This window comes from Salvelinus sp. IW2-2015, linkage group LG16 (assembly GCF_002910315.2).
Source record: "Salvelinus sp. IW2-2015 linkage group LG16, ASM291031v2, whole genome shotgun sequence".
Classification (NCBI taxonomy): domain Eukaryota; kingdom Metazoa; phylum Chordata; class Actinopteri; order Salmoniformes; family Salmonidae; genus Salvelinus; species Salvelinus sp. IW2-2015.
In genome coordinates, this window is record NC_036856.1 from 32068906 (window position 1) to 32088193 (window position 19288).

A 19288-nucleotide genomic window follows, 5' to 3' on the forward strand; every position below is an offset into this window, starting at 1 on the left:
CATATTTTGTTAGTTTGTTTGAGTTTGATAGGCCCAGTATTGGTTGCCTTTGGTTGTTTGGTTTGTCTACTGTGTTGCAGAGAGTACATTGGTTAGTTTCCAGGCCCCTGCCCAGCCTGGAAACTCTTGCTCTACTTGCTGTTGGGACATCGGTCTGAGGAGGTGAGTACAATCGGCTGTGTACCTCAGTGGGAGATTTGGGTAGGGTAGTGAAACTTGCTACCCGGAGCTATAGCCTTTTTCCCCTGATAGGCTTAGCGACGTGTTTCATTTTGGAATATGTTGGGCATGGAAAATGTTTGTTATTTTTGTGTGGTGTCTGTGGACTGAGCAGTTGTCTCGGGGGCACATCCGTGGCTTGGTGGAATCTGACAGACCTGGGCCCGGGTGTTAGACCTCTTCCACATTCATTGGGGAAACTCTCTCCATGCAGACACCTTCATAGATTTTGTTGTGGTATTTTTGTGGCCTGTTGGTTGTTTGCTTTAGCACCTTTCAACACCCTGCATTATCACATTTATGCAAGCAAAACACTCACTTACACTACTGATTACACACACCATTGTTAATTGCATTTAGGTTACCTTAGTTAATAAATATATTTTGTTATTCCTTATCTCCATGTTGTCTCCCTTTTGTTACGGGCTTTGAGCCGGTTCGTGACATGTGATCATAAACAAATGTAAGCAAGGTTTGAAATGATTATATTTTAGTCAAATATATGTGTTTGGGCTTCTTACAGTACATTTTTAGTCTACAAATTATTTGTAATTATCTTCAGGTCCCCTGACCATCTACCCAAGAAAGAAATCGGCCCGCGACTGAATCTAGTTGATGATCCCTGCTTTATGCAATCGTCAGTGTTTTAGTCATGTTGGACTACTGTAGCTAGTTGGCGCTGTCCAAAGTAAGCACGGGAAACCCCAMACTTAATATCTTCTCTTCTGCCTGAAGATTCCTCTGCTCCGACGCTACTTGCCATCTGTCGATTGGCTGTCCTGCAGGGACTTCCTGGCACGTCACATGTTGTAGTTACAGATGGTCCTGTGCTTGTAGTGTCTACCGTACAAACACACAACTGCTCATCAGAACAGCAAGTCAGTAGGTTTGATACTTTGAAACACTACGCGCAAAAATGGCCCAATGCACGGAACCGTCTACCAGCACCGGGGCGAACGGAGAGCTGAAAAAGCCGAGGAAGGTCGCTGTTATCACGGGCATCACTGGACAGGTAAACGCAGTCTCCAGATATGAATGGAAAGAGGATGTATGGACAGGGAGCCTATATGAACACCTTTAACGTTCGATAAATAATAATAAATACAGCTGTAACTATTATGTTTGTTTTGCAGTAGCCTGCGTACTGTTTGATAGAGATTGGTATGATTTGACTAACAGACAGTGGTTTTGTGAGGAGAGCGATGGATGRAGCATAGTTATCTCACTCGTCTAACGTTACATTCATATGTGTCAGGTGCACTGGCGCACCACAGCTGGTTACATACGTTTCCCACACGAACGATGTGTTCTTATGAATAAATATAATTATTGTAGTAACCAGCTGTGGTGCGCCAGTGCACCTGACACATTATGCACAGTCATGATACAGAAGTAAAGCAGGGCGTCAAACCAGGAAGTCGAAAGAGAATATTCCCCCAGACAGACACGATTCACCCGGATCCATGGCTATTCATTGCTGGTCTAATTTTACTTTCATAATTGACACTGATACACATGCCCTACGAATAGAGAATATAGTGTGATACAGGCCACACTCAGCTGCGTTCACACTCTGCACTTGACGTAGCCAGGGCTAACAGCCTCCTTAGCCCTGCATGTTTCAAGGGTGTTATAATATAAGCTACCAGAACCACCGGTGTTAGTTTGAATTTACTGAAAGGTTCATGAATAGAATCTATGATGGTGATGATAATGATGCAGGTAATGATTACTCAAATTATGTATTTGTTATCAATGTCTCTTGCATCTCAGATGCTCAGCCCACATGACTTGATAAGACACAGGCTACATGTTTTTAGTCATTCTGAAGTATAGTTGTAGAAAGGTAGTAGGGCTATATATATATATATATTTTTTTTTAGACAGTATGCCTATAACTGCCTCACATGGGCTGGAGGCACCATGTTGACTGGCTGGGAGAAGGATCCACTACAAAATGGTGAAGGATCTGATTTGTTTGCCACATCACAGCAGGAACTAAAGCAGTCTGTGTTTGCAAACAAATAGGATACTGCTGGGCTGAGTGTCAACCCAAAGATCTAGTGTCCCCTGACTTAGCCAGCAGATAAGATCAAGTGACACATCGAGATCCTGTTAGTTCTGAGGAAAGAGAGGGAGGGAGGGAGAAAGGAGGGAGTGAAAGGGAAATAGCAGCTCTGATGTCACTCCTTCTTGCCCTGCCCGTGTGTCCAAAGTCCAGAATTTCCCCAGAGCAGGGGAGCAGATAGAAAAACCCCACCCTCTCTTTTATCAGATGACTAGGTACACTGAAGAAGAGTGTATGTGTATGACGAGTGTACATGCCTGTCTTCTATAGGRCTAATTCTATACACGTCACTGAACAGTGGTGTCACACCCTTGTAGGGAGCCAGCCAGGCTGGTTTCAAGACAAGTCTAACTTCATAAATGGTAGTAGTTTGCCCCACATACTGTGTAGAGGATTACCATCTCAGGGTAGGCCTATACCATTGTACATGCGTTGGAGTTAATTCACGCTGAACTGACTGTACCTGTTTAGCAGCACGTGCCTCCTTTATCAAGGTCTATACCTGGGCTAGGTAAGTTTGACAGGTCTGGTATGCTGTGATGTTAGAGGTTAATGCCAGGCTATGGGAATGACACCAGACATTTCACATAGCCTATTTGTTGTAAKCCTAAACTGGCACACCTGATTCAAGTAGTCATCTAGGCTTATCATCAAGCCCATTATGAATTGAGTTAGGTGTGCCAGTGTAGGGCTACAACAAATAATGTATTGTGGTTCCCTGATCTAGGGTTAACATGGCCAGTGGCTCTCAAACCTCTCCTCGGGGGCCTCCAGACATTTCACCATTTTGTTGTAGCCCTGAACTAGCTCACCCGAGTCACCTAGTCAAGGGCTTGATGATTAGTTGACGAGTTTAAACAGTTGTGCTAGCTCTGGAATAGATCAAATACTGTACATGGAATGGCTGGGTGTCCCCAATGAGAGGTTTGAGAGCCACTGGCCAATATAATTACAAGCCAGTCAGTCAAGTCCTGGTTGATTGAGAAATATCTACCAGACACGCAACAACGTCCTGTTTGTTCTGTTTACTCTTCTTTGTCTTTGCGATGGTTCTTGATGTGGCTCACACATGAATGAAACTAAGGGCTGGGAGGGCCAGTGTAGTGCATTATTACAAACTGGTTTGACTGGTACCACTGGTCTATAAGGGTGTTTTCACATGGTCCTCTTTCATTATAACCGATCTCTGCCTCATTAAAGGGAACTCTGGGGTAAAAACAAAGCAAAAGCACTCGGTTGTCTTTGTATTCACATTGCCCTTGCCTTTGAATGAGGACTATTTTGCCATTTCACTTCACCTATTTTATGGTTAGAATCCTCTTAGCATTCACATTGCAATGTTTAGAAAGAAATCAAGAACTTTTTCCAATATTCACTCAATGGACTCTGGGTTTTTACAAAGTGCAGGACAAGCCATTCCATCAGATCATCTTATTGGGAAGCTAGATATACCTGCTTACATTTTGGAAGCTAAAATATTGCATATAGTTAAAAGATGATACATAATAATATTTTTTACATTTTAATTTAGCCTTTATTTAACAAGGCAAGTCAGTTAAGAACAAATTCTTATTTACAATGACGGCCTACCAAAAGGCCTCCAGCGGGGACGGGGGCTGGGATAATACATACAGTGGGGAGAACAAGTATTTGATACACTGCCGATTTTGAAGGTTTTCCTACTTACAAAGCATGTAGAGGTCTGTAATTTTTATCATAGGTACACTTCAACTGTGAGAGACGGAATCTAAAACAAAAATCCAGAAAATCACATTGTATGATTTTTAAGTAATTAAATTGCATTTTATTGCGTGACATAAGTATTTGATCACCTACCAACCAGTAAGAATTCCGGCTCTCACAGACCTGTTAGTTTTTCTTTTAGAAGCCCTCCTGTTCTCCACTCATTACCTGTATTAACTGCACCTGTTTGAACTTGTTACCTGTATAAAAGACACCTGTACACACACTCAATCAAACAGACTCCAATCTCTCCACAATGGCCAAGACCAGAGAGCTGTGTAAGGACATCAGGGATATCAGGGAACTTTTTAAAAATTACTTGTGTCATGCACATAGATGTCCTAACCGACTTGCCAAAAGTATAGTTTGTTAACAAGAAATTTGTGCAGTGGTTGAAAAATGAGTTCTAATGACTTCCGACATCAACTGTATGCCTTCCACTTCCATAAGACCCACTAATAGTTAAATGATTTTATCAAAATAGTTGTATCTGCATTTTTGTTGTTGCAATAGTCACTTATCTGGCTTTCATGTCGGTCTATAAAAATGTACTTTTTGTTTACAAATGTAACCAGAACCATTCATAATGCACATTCACTAATAATGTAGCAGGCGTGATAGAAAATCAACACCGATCTCATAAACAATCTCTCAAGCACAAGCCCATGTGCTAGTGTGTAGCCAGCTAATATTTATATTTCAAGTTTGGCAACTTGGATCTAGGAATAATTTCACAAGCTCTGCATTCAGCTAAGAAGGTAAAACAGTTGAATTGTTATGAACACACCCTTCTCTGTCTCCAACTGTTTGAACAGCATGGTAAGCTGTCCACTTTGTCCTACCTTTTTTTCTCAGAATGAGAACGAATTGCCAGTTCCTTATAATTGTTTTATGCTTATTCAACATTTATAAAACACAGTCATCCAAACGGCTACTATAACAATCTTTATTTGACCAAAATGCTGCTAGCGATACGTGGTACCATAATGCATGTGCGACAAACTGGGCATTWTTTRCCAGAATGAATGTTCATTGGTATATCTGTTTTAGTAGTGTCGGCTCTGTTCGAATTGTGAGTAGTTGAAACAAACAGGGTATGGTTTGAAAGGTTAACTTGTCCTCTTTACAGTAAACTAATGTCTCCATGTGTTTCGGTGTCCATATGACAGATTCTGTTGGACTAAACCTCAGAGAGGAAGAAGTGATCTCATCTTTGTTGTTGTGAGTTTTAGGGGGAGGGGCTTGAAAGAGACCAAGTGAGAGGTTTCTATCCAAAATGAGCCCAATGCGTTTCTATGGGCTTATTTTTAACCTACGCTTGTCGCCTMCCTTCCTTCCTTTGGGACAACGGCTTCCATTGTTAGGGCGGAGACATCTCGTCATTATATACATATCTCTGGTGTAAATGGGAAGGTTCACAGTGAAATGTAAAAATCTTTCCAGCGTGAAATACTTCCCAATCATTCTGATTGTGACGTCATGTTTAAAACATTTTTTTCACAGCGTCAACATTTTCCAGTCAGTAATTGCACGCACGTCTGTGTGGATGGCTGAGCTCATGCAGATTTTTCTCTCACACCCCCTCGACCTTGATTTAGCTAGCTAACTAGCATAATTACATTACTAAGCTGCTCCAGAATGTACTACGCCAGGACATGGACATCGATTCTATCGTAGTCCATGTGGGTTTTAATGGCATTATGAAGGGCAGCTCTGAACAGTTGAAACTTTTGAGACAGGCTGCATTGAGACAATGACTTATCAATGACCCAAGCCCAGCTCATTGAATCCCTACCATTGTGTCGCTGAGTTCTCATAATGCTTCAGCAAATGTACATTATATCAGGGGCGTTGGTAGACACAATGTAAGTAACCTAATTTATGTCCCTCTGACTACCCTGAATGTCTCTGCTGATCCTACAYCTATTGTATGCAGCAATCATGTGCCTATGAACCAGATATGTTTTTAGCACTGAGGCGTGTGCCCTAGTAGGAAGTCCACTGTGTGCAACTCACCCTGCACTAACTTAAATAACATGAGAATATCTGCTACGCTTCCCAGTAAAGCAATGAAAACAAGCAAGCATCCCATAAAAGTGCTCAAAATAGCCCCTGTTAACATATGTAGCTTAAAACCAAGGTTCATAAGATGTATAACTTTCTAGTAACAGATGACATTCATATTCTGAAACTCACTTAGACAATACCTTTGATACAGTGGTAGCAATACAAGTTTATAACATTTACAGAAATGCAAGTGGTGGAGGTGTTGCTGTTTATATTTACAACCACATTCCTGTAAAGATTAGAGGATCTCATGTTTAAAAACTGTTGAAGTAATATGACTACAGGGTCATCTGCCTCACCTAAAGCCCATTCTTGTGGGAAGCTGCAATAGACCATCAAGTGCTGACAGTCAGTTTCTGGGTAACGTGTGAAATGCTTGATAATGTATGTGATGTCAACAGAGAAGTATTTTTTATGGGTGATTTAAATATTGACTGGCGTTCATCAAGCTGTTCCAAAGGCTGGGCCTAATAAGTATGAGGTCATACAATATGTTTTGTGGTGATTCCTATGTTGTTGATGTGAGGAACATTTGTTGGTCCATGGCGTGTAATGAGGAGCAAGCAGAAGTTGCACTTGACACATTTATGAAATTGCTTATCCCAGTTACTAATAAGCATGCACCCATTTAAGAAAATGACTGTAAAAACTGTTAAATCCATGTGGATTGATGAAGAATTAAAAAATGGAATGGTTGAGAGGGATGAGGCGCAAGGAGTGGCAAATGTACTGCAAATTGAGAAATCGTTTAACTAAACTGAATAAAAAGGAGAAACTACACTATGAAACAAAGATTATTGACATAAACATTATAGTAAAAAGCTTTGGAGCACCTTCAATAACATTTTGGGAAAAATAGGCAAACTCAGCTCCATCATTCATTGAAACAGATGGCTCATTCATCACAAAACTACTTTAATGATTTTTTCATTGGCAAGATTAGCAAACTTAGGCATGACATGCCAGCAACAAATGCTGACACTACACATCCAACTATAACTGATCAAATTATGAAAGACAAGCATTGTAATTTTGAATTCTGTAAAGTGAGTGTGGAAGAAGTGATAAGATTATTGTTGTCTATCGACAATGACAAGCCACGGGTCTGACAACTTGGATGGACAATTACTGAGGATAATAGCGGACGATATTGCCACTCCTATTTTCCATATCTTCAATTTAAGCCTACTAGAAAGTGTGTGCCCTCAGGCCTGGAGGGAAGCGAGTCATTCCGCTACCTAAGAATAGTAAAAGCCCCCTTTACTGGCTCAAATAGACAAGCAATCAACCTGTTACCATTTGGGAGAAATTTTACAGCATGATGTCACAACACAATCAGAACGATTGGGAACTATTTCACACTGGGAAGATTTTTACATGACACACAGCACAGAAGGAGCGAACGAGACAAGACCAAAAAGACATGAGAACAAGCGTACAAAAATGCTCATAAAATGAAAAATACAACAAAAAAATATTCTGCGATACAGGTATTTGGTGTATCACGCAAAGACATGAATTAGAATTAATCAAATTAATTATATATATCGCCCAGCCCTAACACACACACACACACACACAGAGAGAAGGTTTATTTTAGGGGTCGGAATTGTCAAGGACCTAAGAATACGATATTATCACAATACTTATTTGCCGATATGTATTGCGATTCACATGACTATATGTATTGCGATTCGACACTGTGATTTTATTGCGATTCGATGTTACAATAAAATTGCTCACCATATGTCTGCTGCAGAGGGACAGGGGAGCTATGAGAAAACAAGTTTTGATCAGTCATGGAAATAAGTGCTGAAAACAAATTGGCTCCCTATTTAAAAAGAAGATGGAGAACATGCTATGATGGAAAAATACTATGATGGAAAAATACTGTAGTTTTGGTGCAGGTACAGCAAATGACTAGTGATCCATTTATTAAAGTGTCCAGTGATTGGGTCTCAATACAGTATATAGATGTGATATAAGTAACATTATTAAAGTGATCCTTTTATTTAAGTGTCCAGTGATTGGGTCTCAGTGTAGGCAGCAGCCTCACTGAGTTAGTGATTGATATTTAACAGTTTGATGGCCTTGAGATAGAAGCTGTTTTTCAATCTCTCGGTCCCAGCTTTGATGCACCTGTACTGACCTCGCCTTCTGGATGATAGCGGTGTGAACAGGCAGTGGCTCAGGTGGTTCTTGTCCTTGATGATCTATTTGGCCTTCCTGTGACATCAGGTGCTGTAGGTGTCATGGAAGGCAGGTAGTTTGCCCCTGCTGATGCGTTGTGCAGACCGCACCACCCTCTGGAGAGCCTTGCGGTTGAGGGCGGTGCAGTTGCCGTACCAGGCTGTGATACAGCCCGACAGGATGCTCTCCATTGTGCATCTGTAAAAGTTTGTCAGGGTTTTGCGTGACAGGCCAAATTTCTTCAGCCTCTTGAGGTTGAAGAGGCGCTGTTGCGCCTTCTTCACCACACTGTCTGTGTGGGTGGACTGTTTCAGTTTGTATGTGACGTGTACGCCCAGGAACTTGGTGTGCTTCGGGGCAGTAGTCATTTAGTTCAGTTCTTTGCCTTCTTGGGTACAGGAACAATGGTAGCCATCTTGAAGCATGTGGGGACAACAGACTGGGATAGGGAGCGATTTTAAATATGTCTGTAAACACACCAGCCAGCTGGTCTGTGCATGCTCTGAGGATGCGGCTTGGGATGCAGTCTGGGACAACAGCCATGCGAGGGTTAACATGTTTAAATGTTTTACTCACGTCAGCCACTGAGAAGGAGAGGGGGAGGGCTCAGTCTTTGTTAGCGATCCACGACAGTGGCACTGTATTATCCTCAAAGCGGGCAAAGAAGGTGTTTAGTTTGTCTGGAAGCARGACGTCTGTATCTGTGATGTGGCTGTTTTTGTAGTCCATGATGTCCTGTAGACCCTGCCACATAAGTCTTGTGTCTGAGCCATTGAATTGCGACTCCACCTTGTCCCTGTACTGGCATTTTGCTTGTTTGGTTGCCTTGCGGAGCGAATAACTACACTGTTTATATTCAGCCATCCCGATGTGTACCTGTATTGTTTTCTTCTTCCCCATCCCTAGTTCATTAGTATTGTACATGAGCCAGTTGTCTTTCTGCAGGGAGAGTGTAGTTTGTCAGCCAGCACACAGCAGTATAATCTGTCTTGTAATGTGTGGTGCTCCACAGTGCTCCATGCCAGTCCTCCTAGGTCAGCTCTCCTCTGTGTTTGTTGTTTTTTGGCTGGGGTCATCCAGTATGGCTACGGATTCTCATCACTCCATTTTAACAAGGGGAGGATACCTACCTTCCGCACACATACTCCACACCTGGTCAGTCTGAAGGGACTGGGAGAGCAGGTCTACTAATCTCAAAACCAAATATGCCTAGGTCAAAGGAATAAAGATTAAAAAAAAAAAAGATTGCTAGAGGACAATGCGTGTTCTCTCAACCTAAGCAGGCGTACAAAGGTTTTTCTAAGTATGTATGTACACTCACCGGCCCGTTTATTAGGTACACCCATCTAGTACCGGGCTGAACCCTCCTTTGCCTCCAGAACAGTCTGAATTCTTCTGGGAATTCTACAAGGGTTCAAACGTTTCACACGGATGTTGGTCCATGCTGACGTGATGGCATCACGCAGTTACTGGAGATTGGACGGCGGTACATTCATGCTGTGACCAGCCCGTTCCTTCTCATCCTTAAGATGCTCTATAGGGTTGAGGTCTGGGGACTGACCAGGTCTGGGGACTGACCAGGCCACTCGACTAAACTGAACTCACTGTCATGTTCCAGGTGATGTTTTTAGCCCATCCGTGACAAGGATTGACGAGTTGTGCGTTCCGAAATGCCATTCTACGCACCACTGTTGTACTGCTCCTTTATTTGTCTGTATGTGGCCTGCCTGTTAGCTTGCACGATTCTTGCCATTTTCCTTCAACAAGTTGTTTTCGCCCACAGGACTGCCACTGACTGGATGTTTGTTTGTTGCACCATTCTCAGTAAACCCTAGACACTGTCATGTGTGAAAAGCCCAGAAGGGCAGCTGTTTCTGAGATACTGGATCGCACTGACGATCATACCATGCACAGTCACTTAGGTCACTCGTTTTGCCCATTCTAACATTCAATCGAACAGTAATTGGATGCCTGTCTGTCTGCTTTACACTGAGTGTAAAACATTATGAACACTTTCCATGACAGACTGACCAGGTGACAGCTATGATCCCATATTAATGTCATGTTAAATCCACTTCAATCAGTGTAGATGAAGGGGAGGAGACGGGTTGAAGAATCATTTTTAATCCTTGAGACAATTGAGACATGGATTGTTGATATGTGCCATTCAGAGGGTGAATGGACAAGACAAAAGATTTAAGTACCTTTTGAACGGGATATGGTAGTGATGTCAGGCGCACCGGTTTGAGTGTGTCAAGAACTGCAACGCTGCTGAGTTTCACGCTCAAGGAAAAAAGGGGGGTGCAACTCAATGTTAGGAAGGTGTTGCTAATGTTTTGTAGTCTCGGTGTATAACAAGTCACGGCCACAAACTGTCTAGTGAGTGTATGTTTATTAATCTTAAATTTTCCAGTTGCAGTGTGTGTGTGGACTTCATAACTGCAATTATGAAAAAACACCATAAGGATGAGTTATGCATGCACTAGGGGTCGACCAATTAATCGGAATGGCCAATTTAATTAGGGCTGATTTTTAAAGTTTTCATAACAATCGGAAATCGGTATTTTTGGACACAAATTTGGCCGATATAAAAAAGAAAAAATTGTACACCTTTATTTAACTAGGCAAGTCAGTTAAGAACACATTCTTATTTTCAATGACGGCATAGGAACGGTGGGTATACTGCCTTGTTCAGGAGTAGAACGACAGATTTTTACCTTGTCAGCTCGGGGATTCAATCTTGCAACCTTACAGTTAACTAGTCCAACGCTCTAACCACCTGCTTTACATTGCACTCCACGAGGAGCCTGCCTGTTACGCGAATGCAGTAAGAAGCCAAGGTAAGTTGCTAGCTAGCTTTAAACTTATCTTATAAAAAACAATCAATCAATCATAATCACTAGTTAACTACACATGGTTGATGATATTACTAGTTTATCTTGCGTGTCCTGCATTGCATATAATCGATGCGGTGCGCATTCGCGAAAAAGGACTGTCGTTGCTCCAACGTGTACCTAACCATAAACATCAATGCCTTTCTTAAAATCAATACACACGTATATATTTTTAAACCTGCATATTTAGCATGAATTTATTTGTGTGACTTCTCTTGCAACAGAGTCAGGGTATATGCAGCAGTTTGGGCCGCCTAGCTCATTGCAAACTGTGTGAAGACTATTTCTTCCGAACAAAGACAGCCAACTTCGCCAAACGGGGGATGATTTAACAAAAGCGCATTTGCGAAAAAAGCACAATCGTTGCACGACTGTACCTAACCATAAACATCAATGCCTTTCTTAAAATCAATACACAGAAGTATATATATTTTTAAACCTGCATATTTAGCTAAAAGAAATCCAGGTTAGCAGGCAATATTAACCAGGGTAAATTGTGTCACTTCTCTTGCTGTTCATTGCACGCAGAGTCAGGGAATATGCAACAGTTTGGGCCGCCTGGCTCGTTGTGAACTATTTGCTAGAATTTTACGTAATTATGACATAACATTGAGATTGTGCAATTAACAGGAATATTAGACTTATGGATGCCACGCCGTTAGATAAAAATACGGAACGGTTCATATTTCCACTGAAAGAATAACGTTTTGTTTTCGAGTGATAGTTTCCCGATTCGACCATATTAATGAGTAAGGCTCGTATTTCTTGTGTGTATAATTAAGTCTAATGATTTGATAGAGCAAGTCTGACCCAGCAGGCTCGTAAGCAATCATTCAAACAGCACTTTCGTGTGTTTTACCAGCAGCTCCGCTGCTTCAAGATTGGCCTGTTTATGTCTTCAAGCCTATCAACTCCAGAGATTAGGCTGGTGTAACCGATGTGTAAAGGCTAGCTATGTATAGCGGGGTGCGCGCTAATAGCGTTTCAAACGTCACCGCTCTGAGACTTGGATAGTTGTTCCCCTTGCTCGCATGGGTAACGCTGCTTTGAGGGGGCTGTTGTCGATGTGTTCCTGGTTCGAGCCCAGGTAGGGAGCGAGGAGAGGGACGGAAGCTATACTGTTACACTGGCAAACTAGTGCCTATAAGAACATCCAATAGTCAAAGGTATATGAAATACAAATCGTATAGAGAGAAATAGTCCTATAATTCCTATAATAACTACAACCTAAAACTTCTTACTGGGAATTGAACTCAGTTAAAAGGAACCACCAGCTTTCATATGTTCTCATGTTCTGCGCAAGGAACTTAAACGTTTGCTTTCTTACATAGCACATATTGCACTTTTACTTTCTTCTCCAACACTTTGTTTTTGCATTATTTAAACCAAATTGAACATGTTTCATTATTTATTTGAAGCTAAATTGATTTTATTGATTTATTTAGGTTAAAATATGTGTTAATTCAGTATTGTTGTAATTGTCATTATTACAAATAAATWGTTTTTTWAAAATCGGCCAATTAATCGGTATCGGCTTTTTTTTGGTCCTCCAATAATCGGTATCGGCGTTGAAAAATCATAATCGGTCGACCTCTAGCATGCACTTGACTTGCAGTGGAATTCCAACTATTACTGACCTTTGCTGCAGACAGACGTTAGTAGAGGTGTCCAAAGTGTTATTTTCTTCCTCCCTATGAGTGACTAGCCTATGTCTGAATAAACCCTGTGTGTGTGTGTGTCTCCTGATATAATTGAATCATCAACACACGTGCATTAGCTCAAACCAGTCAGGCAGCAGAACTGTGCCCAGACCCTAACTCTGTGTGTGTGTGTGTGTGTGTGTGTGACTCCAGACTCCAGAAAACCAGTTCCATTTATGACCTAGACCCACATCCTGTTATTCACTACTAAAATGTCAACATCTATTTTTTTCATCACCTCTTTTTTCTCTCTCTCTCTCACTTGCTTTTTATGTGCCCAGTCAGGACACAGTGGAGCCTGTGTGAGGTAGAGAGAGGAAGATGTGGGCTCAGTTTTGAGCTAACTGAGTCACTGCTTGTMTTCTGAACATGCACCTGAACATTCCCCTTTTCCCCTCTATCTCTCCTCCCTCTATCTCTCTTTCTTCCTCCATCTCCCTCAAAAGGTAGACCTTAGATGCCAACCCATTCCATAGTGCCAGGGTGCTGGACTGGGGGCACTGCCCAGTGTATCCATTCTACCCTACACCACCCTGGTCTTCTGTGTGGCTTAGAGAGTGGAGTGAAGGGGTGGTGGATGTGGCTTAGTGAGTGGGGTGAAGGGGGGTGGATGTATGTGGGTTTAGAGAGTGGAGTGAAGTGGGGTGGATGTAGTGTGGGTTAGAGAGGAAGTGAAGGGGGGTGGATGTATGTGGGTTAGAGAGTGGAGTGAAAGTGGGGTGGATGTATGTGGGTTAGAGAGTGGAGTGAAGGGGTGGTGGATGTGGGTTGGTGAGTGGATGACAGGGGGTGGTGGATGTGATGATGTGTGTAGAGAGTGGAGTGAAGGGGTGGTGGATGTGGGACTTGGTGAGTGGGAGTGGAAGGGGTGGTGTATGTGGGTTAGTGAGTGGGTGAAGGGGGGGGGATTATGATGGGTTAGAGAGTGGAGTGGAAGGGGTGGTGGAATGTTGGGTTGGTGAGGGGGTGAAGGGGTGGTGGATGTGGGTTGGTAGAGTGTGGAGTGAAGGGGTGGTGGATGTATGTGGGTTAGAGAGTGGAGTGGAAGGGGTGGTGGATGTGGGTTGGTGAGTGGGGTAGGAGGTGGTGGATGTGGGTTGGTGAGTGGGGTGAAGGGGTTGGTGGAGTCGATGTGGTTAGAGTGGAGTGAAGGGGGGTGGATGATATGTGGGAGTGAGTGAGGGGTGGTGTAGTGGGTTAGAGAGTGGGTTGAAGGGGTGGTGGATGTGTGGGATGGAGGTGGGGTGAAGGGGGCGTGTGTGGATTGTGGGTTGAGAGTGGAGTGAAGGGGGGTGGATGTTATGTGGGTTAGAGAGTGGGGTAGAAGGGCGTGGTGGTGGGATGTAATGTGGGTTAGAGAGTGGAGTGAAGTGGGGTGGAATGTGTGATGGGTTTGGTGGATGTAGAGAGTGGAGTGAAGGGGTGGTGGATGTAGTGGTGTTAGAAGAGTGGAGTGAAGGGGGGATGGATGTATGTGTTTAGAGAGTGGGTGAAGGGGGTGGATGTAATGTGGGTTAGAGAGTGGGGAGTGAGGGTTGGTGGATGTATGTGGGTTAGAGAGTGGAGTTGAATGGGTGGTGGATGTGGGTGTTGAGAGTGGAGTGAAGGGGGGTGGATGTATGTGGGTATAGAGAGTGGGGGGGTGGTGTGTATGTTTGGGTTAAGAGTGGGAGTGAAGGGGTGGTTGGTGATGGGGAAGGGGTGTGGATGTATGTGGGTTTAGAGAGTGGAGTGAAGGGGTGGTGGATGTGGGTTGGTGAGTGGGTGTGAAGGGGTGGTGGATGTATGTGGGTTAGAGAGTGGAGTGAAGGGGTGGTGGATGTGGGTTGGTGAGTGGGGTGAAGGGAGTGGTGGAATGTATGTGGGTTAGAGAGTGAGGTGAAGGGGGGTGGATGTATGTGGGTTGGAGTGGGGTGAAGGGTGGTGGATGTGGGTTGGTGAGTGGGGTGAAGGGGTGGTGGATGTATGTGGGTTAGAGAGTGGAGTGAAGGGGGGTGGATGTGGGTTGGTGAGTGGGGTGAAGGGGTGGTGGATGATATGTGGGTTGAGAGTGGGAGTGGAAGGGGTGGTGGATGTGGGTTGGTGAGTGGGTGAAGGGTGGTGGATGTATGTGGGTTAGAGTGGAGTGAAGGGGGGTGGATGTGGGTTGGTGAGTGGGGTGAAAGGGGTGGTGGATGTATTGTGGGTTAGAGAGTGGGTGAAGGGGTGTGAGGGGGTGAGGGGTGGTGGATGTGGGTTGGTGAGTGGGGGGTGAAGGGGGTGGTGGATGTATTGTGGGTTAAGAGATGGAGTGAAGGGGGGATGATTAGTTAGAGAGTGAGTGAAGGGGGTGGATTATGTGCTTAGGGAGTGGAGTGAGGGGGGGTGGATGTAATGTGGGGTTAGAGAGGAGAGAGTGAAGGGGTGGTGGATGTATGTGGGTTAGAGAGTGGAGTGAAGGGGGGGGTGGATGTATGTGGGTTAGAGAGAGTGGAGTGAAGGGGGTGGATGTATTTGGGTTAGAGAATGGAGTGAAGGGGGGTGGATGTATGTGGGTTAGAGTGGAGTGAAGGGGGGTGGATGATGTGGGTTAAGAGAGTGGAGTGAAGGGGTGGTGGATGTGGGTTTGCTGAAGTGGGGTGAAGGGGTGGGTGGATGTATGTGGGTTAGAGAGTAGAGTGAAGGGGGGGTGGATGTATGTGGCTTAGAGAGTGGATTGAAGGGGGGGTGGATGTATGTGGTTTAGAGAGTGGAGTGAAGGGGGGGGGTGGATGTACTTGTGGGTTAGAGAGTGGAGTGAAGGGGGGTGGATGTATGTGGTTTAGAGAGGGAGTGGAAGGGGGTGGATGTATGTGGGTTTAGAGTGGAGTGAAGGGGGGGTGGATGTTGTGGGCTTAGAGATGGAGTGAAGGGGTGGAATGTATGTGGTTAGAGAGTGGAGTGAAGGGGTGGTGGAATGTGGGTTGGAGTGGGTATGAAGGGGTGGTGGATGTATGTGGGTTAGAGAGGGAGTGAAGGGGGGGTGGATGTATGTGGGTTAGAGAGTGGAGTGAAGGGGGTGGTGGATGTATGTGGGTTAGAGAGTGGAGTGAAGGGGTGGTGTTTTGTATGTGGGTTAGAAGTGGAGTGAAGGGGGGTGGATGTATGTGGGTTAGAGTGGAGTGGAAGGGGGGGTGGTTGTATGTGGGTTAGGAGATGAGTGAAGGGGGGTGGTATGTATGTGGGTTAGAGAGTGGGTGAAGGGGGGTGATGTATGTGGTTGAGAGTGGGTGAAGGGGGGTGGATGTATGTGGGTTAGAGAGTGGAGTGGAAGGGGTGGTGGATGTGGGTTGGTGAGTGGAGTGAAGGGGTGGATTGATATGTGGGATAGAGAGTGGAGTGGAAGGGGGGGGTGGATGTATGGTGGGTTGTAGAAGAGTGGAGTGAAGGGGGGGTGGTGGATGTGGGTTAGAGTGGGGTGAAGGGGTGGGGGATGTTGTGGGTTAGAGAGTGGAGTGAAGGGGGGTGGATGTTATGTGTGGTTTTAGAAGAGTGGAGTTGAAGGGGGGGTGGTGGAATGTGGGGTTGGTGAGTGGAGTGGAAGGGGGTGGATTGTATGTGGGTTAGAGAGTGGAGTGAAGGGGTGGTGATGTGATGTGGGTTAGAGAGTGGAGTGAAGGGGTGGTGGAATGTAGTGGGTTAGAGAGTGGAGTGAAGGGGGTGTGGGATGTATGTGGGTTAGAGAGTGGAGTGAAGGGGTGGATGGTAGAGTGTGGGGGGTGAGAAGTGGGGAGTGAAGGGGGTGGATGTGGATTGTGGTTAGGGTAGAGTTGGAGTGAAGGGGGGTGGATGTATGTGGGTTAATGAGTGGAGTGAAGGGGTGGTGGAATGTATGTGGTTTAAGAGTGGGGTGAAGGGGTGGTGGATGTATGTGGGTTAAGAGAGTGGGAGTGAAGGGGGGTGGATGTATGTTGGAGGTTAGAGAGTGGGAGGTGAAGGGGGGGTGTGTGGTATGGGAGGGCTGGAGTTGGGTGAGGGAGTCTGAGTGGGTTCAAATGGCGAAAAGGCTGCTTAACAGAGCAGATGCTAGTAACTGGCTCTCTTTCTTGTCCCGTCCCGCCGCCTGTCCACAGGTCTAACAATGTACAACAGGATCTACCTCTATCACCACCATTCGACCCCAAGGCCTTAGCCTCAGCCTCACCTGAACAAGCTAGCTGGCTAAAGACCAGTCAGACCTTGTAGACGTCCAAACTGAACAAAGGTGTTGTGTCCTGATTCTGCTCCTGTTACCCACGCTTTTCCAGAGGGAAATGTCAGCCTGGACCATACGCCATAATGTTTTCATAGGTTCAACTGTGTTTGTCAGGTATGTGTTTGACTATATAGTCGTAGTAGGATATTATGGTGTCCGCAGTCCTTCCCACAATACACTCAGGATCAGGAGTCTTTTACCATTATTCACATCACATGTTACACAATACAATATTGATATCAACTGGCCAGATTGCTTACGATTCGCTTCATTTTGGGCCGTCAGGTTCTCCCGCGATCAGCTTACGAGGATTCGTCAGCCGGATGATAGGCTATGTCACCTGCAGTTGTGTAATTGACCTGCGCCAAGCATCACATGTGCAATCCTCCTCTTTATGCACAAGTGAAGTTAGAAACACCTGAAAGTATGAAATCCTAACGTATTTTCACATAGGCCTACAAACTTTATATCTTTCTGAAATAGAATCAAATCAAACAAGATTATTCTAGCGGAAATTGTTTCTTGCACAGCATATACTGTTTAAATCGAACTATTGTATTAATCTGACTATTCACCAAGCAAATGTATTATTGTGGACATACTCAGTGCGGCGTGTTCCTATTGGTCAGTTCACCGGGAATCGGTTGGTATACACCAGCCAACTTTCACAATAAAAGGCTACACTTCTGAACACTGGCAGATTCTTTGTCGGCAGGCTAACGACCGCCGCGTAAGTGGTCACTGAATAAGCAGAACCTCAGGACCCTGTCACAACTGAACGAGCCAAGACGTAGTGGTACTAGATCAGCAGACCTACGACCTGCTCACACTTGAACGAGCCCAAGACGTAGTGGTACTGAAATCAGCAGAACCTCAGACCACCTGCTCACACTGAACGAGCCAAGACGTAAGTGGTACTGAACTCAGGCAGACCTAGACCCTGTCAACTCGAACAGCCAAGCGTAGTGGTACTGAATCAGCCAGACTAGACCCTGTCAACACTGAACGAGCCAAGACGTAGTGGTCACTGAAATCACGCAGACCTAGAGCCCTGTCACACGTGAACCAGCCAAGACGTAGTGTACTGAATCAGCAGACCTGACCCTGTCCACAGCTGAGAGCCAGACGTAGTGGTACTTGAATCAGCAACCTAGACCCCTGTCACAACGAACAGCCAAGACGTAGTGGTCTGAATCAGCAGACCTAGACGCCGTGTCACGAACGACCAGCAAGACGTAAGTGGTACTGAAGCGCTACCTAGCATGACGCAAGTAGTACTGAATCGCCTCCTGTCACACTGAACGAGCCCAAGACGTAGTGGAACTTGAAGTCAGCAGACTAGACCCTGTCACAACTCGAACGAGCCAAGATGTCCAACAATTGTTTACACCCTAAGAAATTCCCCACAGTAAGAAATGTCTGGGACGGCAAATCGTCGCATAAGACTCGCCTAGACATCGTACAGTCTGTGTGGGCAATCTTATGCTGGGCATTCACTACACAAATTATCTAAGCCTCTTGGACAGTGCTCACACTTCTGATTTCCTTGTCCCAAAATCAATCTTTGCATCCGCTCATTCCTCAGACCCCGAGGACATTACACAATGATCCTCCCTGGTTGATCCTGCCCATGCGTTTCTCGGGTTTGTCGTAGGCAAAAAAGTTGATGCAACGGCGAGCTGCCTTATTTAGTGTGCACGATTATTAATGTGCAAGAAACATAAAAAAGACAGGTGTGGAATGTTGGAACCCAAATCGGTTTGGCCAGAACCAGTGGGATAATATGGACTTTCTATTCTACCTGAGGAAATTGGAGGTTTATAATAATACCTTTTTAAATATTGACAGCAGCTGTGTTCCATCCACAGCTCCACCAATCTGTCTTCATAACCGTCGGTCCCACCCACAGTTGCTTTCTGTTGTTACTTCCACTCTTTGCCATGTACATTCGTGCTCATTGCTATTGGCAGAAATACCTTCCCAATCATGCCGTGGGCACTGCTCATACTAACAGAGATGCACGACCAAAGGTCGTAGGACATGTACAGAACAGAATTATCAAGGAACATCCGACCAGGCTCGGTCTGGAGAACGGAACAGTCATATCACGGTGAGTCTTGACCACCCTCAAAACTACCCGAGTCTCCGACGTACTGATTCCTAGTGCAAGTTCATATCAATTTCATTCCAGACC

The 19288-nt window shown here is 44.7% G+C and overlaps 1 protein-coding gene across 2 annotated transcripts in view; it reads left to right on the plus strand.

The window, feature by feature from the left end:
- The first annotated feature begins 1015 nt into the window (after positions 1 to 1015).
- Positions 1016 to 19288, plus strand: part of gmds (GDP-mannose 4,6-dehydratase) — a 258314-nt gene continuing 240041 nt past the window's right edge. For both annotated transcript variants that reach the window (XM_070447666.1, XM_070447667.1), the window contains exon 1: positions 1016 to 1231. In XM_070447666.1, the coding sequence (XP_070303767.1) occupies positions 1136 to 1231 (96 nt within the window). In that variant the 5' untranslated portion in view covers positions 1016 to 1135. The remainder of the gene's footprint in view (positions 1232 to 19288) is intronic.